Source organism: Capra hircus, chromosome 25 (assembly GCF_001704415.2).
Source record: "Capra hircus breed San Clemente chromosome 25, ASM170441v1, whole genome shotgun sequence".
Taxonomy (NCBI): Eukaryota; Metazoa; Chordata; class Mammalia; order Artiodactyla; family Bovidae; genus Capra; species Capra hircus.
Window position 1 is genome coordinate 3,743,940 of NC_030832.1, and position 11,488 is coordinate 3,755,427.

The window sequence follows — 11,488 nt, forward strand, 5'->3', positions numbered from 1 at the left end:
GTGGCAGTAAGTTCACTCAAGATGTTTCCCTAACAGTGACAGAAAACAAAATCTTTGTCCCAAGTTCAACTCTGCTGACTGTTGAAGCAGCAGGCCAGGAGGCCGAGGGTTGAGAGTGGGTCCTGCCCCTTGGACAAGGTGCTTCAAGCTCTCAGGTCTCAGTTTCCATCTAGAACGGGAGAATGGGAAGTCCTGTTACAGGACAGAGACTGTCAGGGAACAGGCACTGGATTGGCCCAGCTCTCAGGCCTGGCAGAGGGCAGCTACCTCCAGCAGCAGACGCGATATGAGAAGCGAGTCTGTGAGGGGCAGGTGGGTGGGCTGTTGGCGACACTAAGTGCCCCACAAGCTGGCCCAGAATGGAGAACCCATCCCTCAACTGGGTGGCCCGTCTCCAGAGAATATGCAGGACAGAGCACAGGTGCCAGGACGACTGACAGACGCTGTTTATTAAGGGAACAGAGCAGAGCAGCTCACACCCCCGGGTGTGTGGGGGGTGTGGAGAAATTACAGTATGTCTAGTGATCGGTTGGAACATCCTGAAACCCAGTGATTTCAGAGCTGCCCCACCACTTCACTCGTGACGACAGCAAACAAGGCCTCTTATTGCGCCACGCGGCCATGCGTGAGGCCACAGATTGGAACTGATCAGAGGCATGACCCCATCAGAAAGACAAAGTGGGGCAACCAAGGCCAGCCTGTATCCTGGGACATGGCCACCTGGGCTGGAACAATGGCAGCCCTGGCACATCCTGGGGAAGCCCCCAGACTTCCCGGCAGGCGGGGGAGGTTAGAAGGAAGGGTCTCAGGGAAGCATCTCCACACCAGCCGTCCATCCAACAGAGCAGCCGTGGATCTGCGAGGGGAACCCCCAACCACTGTGATGCTGGAGAACCCCCACGGGCTACACCTGGCAAGCACGGCGAGGCTGCAGGAAGAAAAGAGCAACCCTGGGAGGACGGGGACACGTAAAGCTGCAAGCGGCCGCAGCCACCAAGGCTTCCCCCAAAGTGGGCTGAAGGGTGTCCCCCAAGTCAACAGTCAGAGCCTCAGCCAGGACTCCACTTGGAAACAGGTCCTTGCAGATGTAACGAGCTAAGATGAGGTCGTTCTGGACTAAGTGTGCCCTAAATCCAATGATGGCGTCCTTACAAGACAGGAGAACACGCGGAGATACGCAGAAGGGGCTGGGGAGGCAGTGGCAGAGCCCTGTGGCCACAAGCCTGGAGGAGAGCGCGGGGTAGACCCCACCCGAGCCTCTGAAGGAGCAGCTCACAGGCACCTTGACTTCAGGCTCTGGCCCAACCTGAGAATTCCCACTGCTGTTAAGTGCTCCCCCATGTGCGTTCTTCGTGGTAGCCCCGGACCCTGATCCACCTGTAGGGCCCGGCTTCCTGCTCACACTGCGCCCACAGGAACAGAGTCTGCAGACGCCTGGAGACGGGGAGCTGACTCCAGGAATGAAACGACCCTGCAGCTCCCCGAAAGATCAGGCCCAAGGCCCGGGCGTGTCCTGGAGCCCTGGGGGTCTGCGCAGCGGCTGCTCCCCGCCATGTGTGCGCTGGTGTTTGCGGAGGTCGGTGCCCCGGCGGAAGCCCCTGCCGCAGGCCGGGCAGGTGTGGGGCTTCTCGCCCGTGTGCGTCCTGCGGTGTGCGCTGAAGTGCGAGCTGTTGTTGAAGCGCTTCCCGCACAGCTGGCACTGGTAGGGCCGCTCGCCCGTGTGCGTCCTGCGGTGGATGACCAGGCTGGAGCTCTGGCTGAAGCGCTTGCCGCACTCGGCGCAGGCGTAGGGCTTCTCGCCCGTGTGCACCCGCTGATGAGTGCTGCAGTTGGACCGGTCGCCGAAGCGCTTCCCGCACACCTGGCACTGGTAGGGCCGCTCGCCCGTGTGCGTGCGCTGGTGCTTGGTCAGGTGCGACGTCTTGCGGAAGGCCTTGCCACACTCGCGGCACGTGTGTGGCTTCCGGACCCCAAGAGGGTCCTGAGGCCGCTGGGGTCTGGCCTGGCCGGGCCCCGGACCCAGATCTTGGAGCACCTGGGCCCACGCTGTGCTCAGCGATGCGTCCTCCCCAGCGTCCTCACCATCCTCCAAATGGCTCCCACACTCTGAGACAGAGAGAGCACAGCAGCTGAGGGCTCCACCGGGAGCGGAGGGGGGCAGGGGTGCTCGGAGAGGGCGGGCAGGGCGGCCCATGTGAGGTGGATGACGCAGAGTGGTGTCTTCAAGTGCCCTCTCCACACCCTCCTCGGGCGCACATCACTCAGAGCTTGATTCCAGGAACCAAAATCATGGGCAGACGCTCAGAAGCACACAGCAACTCATCAAGGCCTGTGAGGTGGGGTTGTGACGGTCCCATCCACACTTGAGGACGCGGAAGCCCATGATTCAACAGGGGAGGGATAGGCCCTTCGAGAAACATCCGACTCCCCCACCCCCACCTGGGCCCTTCCTGCTCCCCACTGGCTCATCGGGGAAGCCAAGCATGGGCTCAAGCTTACGTTCACCTTGTCTGTACAACTGAGACGTGACAGAACCACCGCCCTGGCCTTTGGGGAGAGCTTTTACAGAGAACTGAGTCTGGCAGCTCCTCAGACAGTCACACCGAGTAACCACATGACTGTGCAATTCCACCCACAGTGCAGGCCCCGGAGAGTGAGCTCTGCTGGCCGGGTGACTCTCGGCCCCTCATGTCTTCCTTGGGACCAGGCTCCCCATCGCACCTGCGTGCAGCACTGTCCCAGCTGAGCTGGTAGGACTCTCTCCTGTGACCCTGAGGGCGTGCCTCTCGAGCCCCTAAAGCCCGTCTCCCCTCGCCTTTCCTTCAGGTGGGGCTCAGTCTGTCTTTGCCAGCGAAGTTTCACACACACGCCCGTGTCTTTCTGTACCATCTGTGGCTGCTTTTGCACCAGGACGGTGGAGCTGAGGCATCGATGGCAAGAGAGACTGCATGGTCCCTAAAACCTGTTCACTTCTGGCCCTTTTTGGAAAAAGCCTGCCAACACTTGTTCTAAGCCCTTGAGCTTGAAGCCCATAGACACAGTCACCAAGGTCTCAGCCCAGGAGAAGGGAGATTTTCATCTGGGGTGCCATCTCGTTGCAGACGCCTTACCTGAACTGGCTCCACCAGAGACCTCCCTTGGCCCCGAGGCTGCTCGAGCTGGGTCCCGCAGGCCTTCTCCTTGCCCCTGCAGGGCGGTCAGATAGGGCCCGGGCGTGGGGAGCCCTGCTCGTGGGGAAAGAGAAGAGAGGATGTGGGTGTGGCCGGGACGGAACACAGGACTGCAACAACCTCCTCCTCGTGAGGGCAAAGGTGTCAGGAGGACCTGCGGACAAGCTCAATGCCTTGAAAGTCAGAGAGGGAGGTGCTCTGCTTCTGTGTAGACTGGCTGCTCAGAGAGGAGGAAGTGAGTGAGGAAACAGGGCCCACGGCTCTCCCTGGCTCTGGGAGGGAAACCAGGTGCCCCGAGGTGTCAGAGTCTCACCATAACCGAGGGGAAACGGCCAAGAGTTACAACACATGCAGGAGGCAGACCCAGCACAGAGGGCAGAGAGAGGCGGGGCAGCAAGCTGCACACTCAGCAAGCCAGTGTTCTCGGTGATGGACAAGTTTCATCCCTACTTGTTGTGTACACACTTAGTTTGGAAAAAGTGAGAATATAAATGAAAGTATGTGATCATTAATTTTCTGTGCCAACCCAGCCAGGCTATGGTGTCACCGTCTGGTTATATAGCAGGCTTTTTTTTTTTCCTGGCCATGTGGCTTGCAGGATGTTAGTTCCCCAACCAGGGACTAAATTTACACTCTTGGCACTGAAAGCACAGAGCCCTAACCACATTAGCCACCAGAGAATTCCCTAAATTCCGGTCTAGATGTTGCTGTGGAGATTATTTTGTAGATGTAATTAATATCTACAATCAAGATGACTACAAATGGAGCAGATTACCCTCCACACTGAGGGTGGGCCTCACCAAATCAGCTGAAGGCCTTAAGAGCAAAACTTGAGGCTTCCTGGAGAAGAAATTCTGCCTCCAGACGGCAGCCTAGAAGTCCTGCCTGGGTTTCCAGCCAACTGGCTTGCTGTACAAATTTCAGACTTGCCAGCCACCACAATCATGAGAGCCAATTCCTTAAATCTCTCCATACACACGCAGCCTAATAGTTCTTTCGCTCTGGAGAACTCCAACTCATACAAGGCAGGGTCTCAGGTCCTTCAGGAAACATCTCAGGAAGAGAACAAGTGTCAAGAGCAGGGCGTGCTGAGAAGGGACAGCATGGGGTGGGGTGGAGAGGCCGTGGCCAGCCAGAGCCTGGCCAAGAGAAGCCCTGCCCACAGGGGCCGAGGGTGGCACGGAGGCTGAACTGACACTGGACAACCGTGTGGTGGAGGAGGAAAAGAAGGCCCCCAGGACAGCTCTGGGCACCTGCCTGAGACGGGGCAAGCGCCACACTGCCGTCAGTGCAGGCAGGGCGCCAGCAGGACAGCTGGTGGCTCTGGCAGTGCAGGCTGCGTGCAGCTGCTGCTTAGCAGACTCGCCAGGGAGCAGCCCTGACTCACGCAGCCATCCCCTGGACACGGGGCGCACGAGTCCCTACTGTTCACATCCTCCCCAGGGATTCTTCAGGCCACTAAAGTTTGAGAGCTGTCAGAGCAGCTCCTAAAGGTGGCGGGAGCCAGGGAAAGTCCTGAACAGGGAGGTGGCCAGGGGCCTCGGGTCCTGGAGACCAACACACACCCTCAATGAGCCCGAAGGAAGCGGCACCCTCCCAGAGACTCGCCCGCTCTGGGACACAGCACGGCGTCCGACAGCGCCTCCCCACGGCACCTGCATCCTCCAGCAGCACGTCGCAGCTGTGGTCCTGCTGAGCCACGTCCAGGCAGCCCCACTCCTCCTGGGACAGGTACACAGCCACGTCCTCCAAGGTCACCGGCACCTGCGGGAACTTAGCTCGCTGAGCCAATGCCCCTGCCCCTGCAGGCAGGCTCGCCCATCCCCTCCTCTCGTGTGATGGCGGAAGGTCCTGCTTCCCCTGCCTTCTTCCCTTCCCACCCTTTCCCTTTCCACATGCTGTTACCCACCCGCTCCTCCGAAGCTCAGCTCAGGCAGGGCTGGACCCTGCTTTTCAGGACACTGTCACCACTAAGCTCCGTGCCAGTGCCGCAGGCCCAGGGACCACGAACGGACGTGCTGCAGGGAGCAGCTGCGTCTGCTGAGGTCTCACCCACTGGAGCCGACACTTCTCGGGTTCACAAGTTAGCCTGCCCTGCCTCAGCTCAAGCCAGCCCCAGGACCCGAATGGGGTGACCTGGGGACTTCAGGATGCCTCTAGGCGAGCGGTACCCAAGTCTAGCACCAGAGTTACCTGGGAGCACAATTAACACCCAAGCAAACAATATCCAGAAGAGGCAAATGCACAGAGACAGAAAGACTGGGGGCTGCCAGGGGCTGAGAGAGAGAAATGGGGAGTGACTGCTAATGGGTGGGGGGTATTTTGGGGAGGTGATTAAAATGCTCTAAAATTTGATTGTGTAAATATACTAAACACTGTATACTTTAAATGGGTGAATTGCATGGTATGTGAATTATACCTCAACAGAGCTGTTATTGAAACAAACAAAGGAGATTAGGATTCCAGGCCAGGTCTGGGGGAAAATTCTCTAATTTTACCCTGATCCTAGGAGATTTTAACATACAGCTGGTTTGAAGCGGTTGCCCGAGCTTACCACTGGGACCGCAGAATCCTCCAGCACACACCTGATACTCAGTGGCATCAGAGAGCAGGGGGTGAGGGTCCCCCTCGAAAACCCACAGACCTGACCACTTGAGAGAAGCGTGCCTGTAACAAGGGCATGGGATGCATGGGGACGCTGCAGAGTGGGAAGTTGTTCACCTGGGACCAGGCTGAAAGGAAGGATGTGGCCAGGGCTGCTGTCTCCTGATGCCGTGAAGCTGCGGGGCCTGGGGAGAGAGTACAGAGTCACCCACCTGTGGCCACAGCAGCGAAGGCGGGACAGGTCCAGCCACCCCTCATGGACACTCACCTGCAGGGAGCCTGCCCACCCCACAGGCACGCAGGTCTGACCAGCCACAGTCCTTCCCCTTTCCCTTCCTGGGTGTAGGGCTCTGCTTTCCTCGAAAGGGGCAGCTACTCACCCCTGTTTGGCCAGAGCGAGGGGCCTCCTCTTGGCCTGTGGCTCAGCTGGGCTGGGGGTGGCTGGCTGGAGTGCTGAGCCCCTTCCCCCAGGGACAGGTCCTCTGGCTGGGCTTCCACCTGGTGTTTCGAGAACCACTCCTCTGTCCCATGGGACAGCGTGTCATTAGGGAGCAACTCTGGATCCTACAAGACAGACATGTGCCCGCCAGCTCCCAGGAGGCCGGGGGTGTCCACAGGTGCCCCACCCTTCATCGTGGGCACCCTGGTCCCAGGCTCTGCCTCATCACCGGGCCGCCTTGTTCAGTCTGATGGCCTCTGCAACCATCCACGTGCCGCCCTTCAGCCAGTCCCCAGGAAGAAGTCCAGTGACCCGGGAAGAGGTCAGGCTTCCACGCTGGGGAAGGGGAGGCCTGCTCCACTCCTGAAACTCTGCATCTCGCTCCTTCACACCGTATCACACTCTCACCCTTCCTCCCTTCCGTGAGTGTTCCCGAAAGGACTGAGCCAGGAAGGCCCCGAATCAGCTTTCATCTTGGAAGTCTGGGTTACTGCACTTGTTCCACTTCTTAAGGTCATCTTCAGGCCCTCTGGAACCATCTACCTCCTAATTCTAGGGAAGGCGAATCAGACGAACTTGGGTCTCAGGGTGCCCTGACCTCCATAACCGTACCAAGGACAAGAGACGTCCCTGGGGAACTGTGAAACCAGCGCCAGCGACCCTGTCCCAGGCTTAACATTTCATAGCTCTGTCACCCGGAGGTGACGGTGCACAGTGGCAGAGGAAAGCCCGTGCCAGGGACCCCAAGCGCCCAGGCTGGCGGGGGTCTGAGAAGGGCTCCTGGATTCCTGTTGGCCATCTCAACACTGGATTTGCTTATTGCATTCGACTCACCTTGTGGTCAGGGTTTTTTTGGTGGCGGGGTGGGTGCTGATCTCTTTTGACAGATGCAAAAGAACAGCAGTGTGCAGCCAATGGCACTGCCACGGGAAGAAAGGTGACCTGCGGTTTGCCAAGTATCTAGTCAGAAGGAACCAATCTGACCCAAGCAGAAGAGATTTGTAAGAGACTCCCCAGTACTCCCCAAATTTGCTGAGGAGGAGAGTGCTCAAGAGTGGTGCTTTCTGGAGAATGTTCCCTGATGATGGAAGTGTCCCATATCTGTGCTATCCTTGTCCAGCAAGTAGCACTTGGCCACATGTGACAACTGAGCCTCTGGAGAACGTTCCATGATGATGGAAGTGTCCCATATCTGTGCTATCCTTGTCCAGCAAGTAGCACTTGGCCACATGTGACAACTGAGCCTCTGGAAGGTGGTAAAATACAACCTATAAATTTATTTTGTATTTAACTATAAGAAAAACCACACATGGCAGCTACTATATTGAATGGTACGGCCCTGGAGAGACTGGGCACCCATCAGCACCTGGTCTTTCTTCCCAGGGCTCCTCCTTCTTTGGGAATCTTTTCAACTCTCAAGGTCCAGCCTTAAAAGGCCTCCAGCCTCTCTCCCATCAAAACCTGTGTATGTTGGGATGGGGTTAAGGAACCAAACCATATAGCTCAGAAAGGGCAACGGGGACTACAGTGGTTAAGAGATGCACACACGCTAGCCAAGGCTGGGGAACTGCAGCTACCGTCTTCAGTGTCAGCCCAGAGCCCATGGAACCTCCAAATGCAGACCTCAGGAGCAGGGCCCCGATTCCTCACCTCAGGGCCCAAATGCCCCCCACCTCACCCGCGGCCTCTGCTTCCTGGGCTCCCGCTGCAGCCCTTCCACGAGGACCACGGCCTCCTCACCACTCTCTGGCTGCTGCTCCCGCACCCGGGCCTGGATCTCCCCCGGCAGCACCGTCAGGAACTGCTCCAGCACCAGCAGCTCCAGGATCTGCTCCTTGGTGCGCAGCTCGGGCCGCAGCCAGCGGCAGCAGAGCTCCCAAAGGCGGCTCAGAGCCTCCCGAGGCCCCGCCACCTCCTGGTAGCAGAACAGCCGGAAGAGCTGGCGGAAGGTTTCAGGGCTGGGGTCTTCCGCCTGCAGGGAGGGCTCCTCTTCCCAGCAGTAGTCATCCTCCACCTTCACTACGAGGATGTCACCCGCATCCTGCTCCAGGGGGGCCAGAGGCTGGGGGCCGGGAGAGGTCGCCATTGCTCCTGGCGGCCCTTGCCCTTTCTCCAGCCTGGAGATAACGCCTGTCTCTCCCTGCACCTCTGGCCAGACACTGGGAAAGATGTTTTCAAGGCTCTGTGGAGAGACAGTTAAATTCATATGGGGTGCAGCACAGAGGCTGGATAAGCGTCTGCGCCCATTAAGCCCCTGCCCTGGCCCCAAGGCCAACTCTCCCTTATTGGCAAAAGAAACAGTTAAAGTAGATCAACCTGTCTTCACTACTAACCCCATAATTCCCAGGAGAATTTCTTAATCTCCTGGCCTCAGTTCTTCAAGTGAAAGAGGAGGTTGCTGAGAGGACTAAACAGGATGTTTTAAAAGGGTTTACTTTAACACAGAGCCTGGAACGCGGTCAGAATTCGAGAGACCCTGGGTTTTCATTTTCACAGTTTGCCATTTTTGGACGAGGTCCCTTGAAAATGTAACGAGAATCTGGGACCTCCCTGTCCAAGAGGGCTTAGATTCTATCCCAACCTGAACCCGGATTTCGGGCTCCACGAGCCCCACCACAGCCCCTCTCCCTCTAGTGTCTTGACAGGGTCAGGACTCCCTGGCCGACCCTCTTTCTCGTCTCGTCCCTTCAGCAAGTGGGACAGCTAGGACCGAGGCCGAACACGAACCACGCTCCATCAAGCGCCGCGGACAGAAGCCCGAGCGGGGACCCTGCGTCCGCACTCACCGACAGCGCTGCGACTCGTGGGGAGCTCGCGGCGAGCCGGTGCTGCGGGGTGGGGCCGGAGTGGGACAGTGGGTACGGAGGTCTAGGCGGTCCAGAAACTACGACCAGTATCCGTGCAACACAGACCCGGACGCTCGGAAGCGACCATTGGCTGAGCCGCGCGTCGAGCTGGAGAGCAAGGCCGCGAGGGCTGCCCAAGGGAAGCATTCTGGGTAACGTAGTCCTCGCTCGCTCAAGCCCGCTGTTGAATGGGGATGGGTCTTGGAGGGCGGGCCAAAGGGAGGCATTTTCGGTAACGCAGCCCTTTCACTATTGGCTGAACCGACTTTCACGCAAAGAAACGAACTATGGGGCGACTCGGCTCCGCGAGGTGGGACCCGCTCAGTTCAGAGAAGCCTGGTGGGCTGCGGTCCACGGGGTCGCAGAGTCGATCACGACTGAACTGAACTGAACTGTCCTGGGTTAGAAGGGTCCTGCGAGGCGCTGCGGGCTTCCCTGGTAGCTCAGCTGGTCAAGAATCCGCCTGCAGAGCAGGGAACCCCCGTTCCTGAGTCCACTGGAGAAGGAATAGGCTACCCACTACAGTAGGCACTGTAGGCCAGAACAGCCCTGCACCTTCAGTGCGCATGTGTGAGTGCAACAGAGGCTACCCACCTACTCGGCCATTCTCCCAGCTTCCGTTCTACCACTTCCCCCGACCTGAGAAAGTCCCGAGGTGGAAGGGACCCTGGAAATCTACTGCTTTACTTACAGAGTACAATGTATATGCCAGGCTCTGTTCTAAACGCTTTGTAATTATTAAATCGATCCCTCTTTGAAACAAAGGAGGTTTTATTATCCCTGTTTTATAAGATCAGTAAACAGAGGTGCAGGTCTTCCCTGGTGGCTCAGATGGTAAAGAACCTGCTGCAATGCAGGGAACCTGGGTTCGATCCCTGGGCCGGGAAGATCCCCTGGAAGAGAAAATGGGAACCCACTCCAATATTCTTGCCTGGGAAATCCCACAGACAGAGGAGCCTGGAGGGCTACAGTCCATGGGGTAGCCAAAGAGTTGGACACAACTTAGCCAACTTAGTAACAAAACAGCAACAAAACACAGGTGCAGAGGGTTCAATGACCTGCCCAAAGACACACACAACCAGTAGGTGCAGAGCTGGGGTGAGGCTGGAACTTAGGTTTCTTAGTTCTAACTCCAATTTTAGAGGCTGGAAAATGAAGACTGACAAAATCACTTGTTTGGTGCATCTTGGTTATCAACTGCTTATTTCTTCATTTGTTAATTTGATCAACAAATATGTATTTATTGGGCTCTGCTCTGCAGGCACCATGAACAGGAGGTGAACTGGACAGTCAGTCTTTGGTGTCCCTGTGGAGCTTGGAGGAGGGAGGTGTAGGCAGCTAGGGAGCTCTGAGAAGGCAGAGGATCGGTGAGGCTTGTGTGCCTGGTGGTGAGTAGTAAGAGCTCCATAAAATCAGTGACTAACCACCAGACGACCCTGAGTCCTTCAGCACTGGCACCCCCAGGCCTAGCACCTCCCACTGGCTTCCTTCTTTCCATCCACTTCATTCTTGCTTCATTCTCCATTTTCGCTCACATTTCACTTCCCCCGCTACAACCAATATCCATTTTTTCTTGTGAGCACACAGGCAGAACAAGACGCTGGGCTGCCCACCCCCTGGCTTCTGGGGACCACCCCTGCGTAGTGGGAGATATCTTTAAGGGAAGACACCAGATTTCAGGGCAGCCTCGTGGTGGAGCTTCAAGCAAGGCAGGACCACATGTGCTGCATTTTCCCCTTACAATCTTGGGCTGCTGGTCAGGAAAGCCAGGCTCTTGGAGGGAACCAGAACCAAGGTGGGGACCAGTCCAGAGCACTGGCACTCAAGCTGAGCACAAGCAGCCTGCCATTCTGTCAGCCTCAGCCGGGAGTTCAGTTCAGTTCAGTCTCTCAGTCGACTGTGTCCACTCTTTGCGACCCCATGAATCACAGCATGCCAGGCCTCCCTGTCCATCACCAATTCCTGGAGTTCACTCAAACTCACGTCCATTGAGTCAGTGAAGCCATCCAGCCATCTCATCCTCAGTCGTCCCCTTCTTCTCCTGCCCCCAAACTCTCCCAGCATCAAAGTATTTTCCGATGAGTCAACTCTTCGCATGAGGTGGCCAAAGTACTGGAGTTTCAGCTTTAGCATCAGTCCTTCCTAAGAAATCCCAGGGCTGATCTTCAGAATGGACTGGTTGGATCTCCTTGCATCCAAGGGACTCTCAAGAGTCTTCTCCAACACCACAGTTCAAAAGCATCAATTCTTCGTCACTCAGCCTTCTTCAGAGTCCAACTCTCACATCCATACATGACTACTGGAAAAACCATAGCCTTGACTAGACAGACCTTAGTCGGCAAAGTAATGTCTCTGCTTTTGAATATGCTATCTAGGTTGGTCATAACTTTTCTTCCAAGGAGTAAGCGTCTTTTAATTTCATGGTTGCA

The 11,488-nt window shown here is 57.0% G+C and overlaps 1 protein-coding gene across 3 annotated transcripts; it reads right to left on the reverse strand.

Moving 5' to 3' along the window:
• On the reverse strand, window positions 431-9,188 carry ZNF500 (zinc finger protein 500). 3 transcript variants are annotated; one of them, XM_018040936.1, is made up of 8 exons: window positions 9,000-9,188; window positions 7,892-8,395; window positions 6,155-6,338; window positions 5,892-5,959; window positions 4,736-4,934; window positions 3,111-3,224; window positions 1,862-2,106; window positions 431-1,693 (listed from the first exon to the last, which is right to left on the reverse strand). In XM_018040936.1, the coding sequence occupies exons 2-8, from the start codon at window positions 8,297-8,299 to the stop codon at window positions 1,490-1,492; spliced, it is 1,422 nt and encodes a 473-aa protein (XP_017896425.1). In that variant the 5' UTR covers window positions 8,300-8,395; window positions 9,000-9,188; the 3' UTR covers window positions 431-1,489. The 3 variants fall into 3 exon arrangements, with proteins under 3 accessions (XP_017896425.1, XP_017896424.1, XP_017896423.1); XM_018040935.1 differs by having other exon boundaries at window positions 431-2,106; window positions 4,826-4,934; window positions 9,000-9,184; XM_018040934.1 differs by having other exon boundaries at window positions 431-2,106; window positions 9,000-9,184.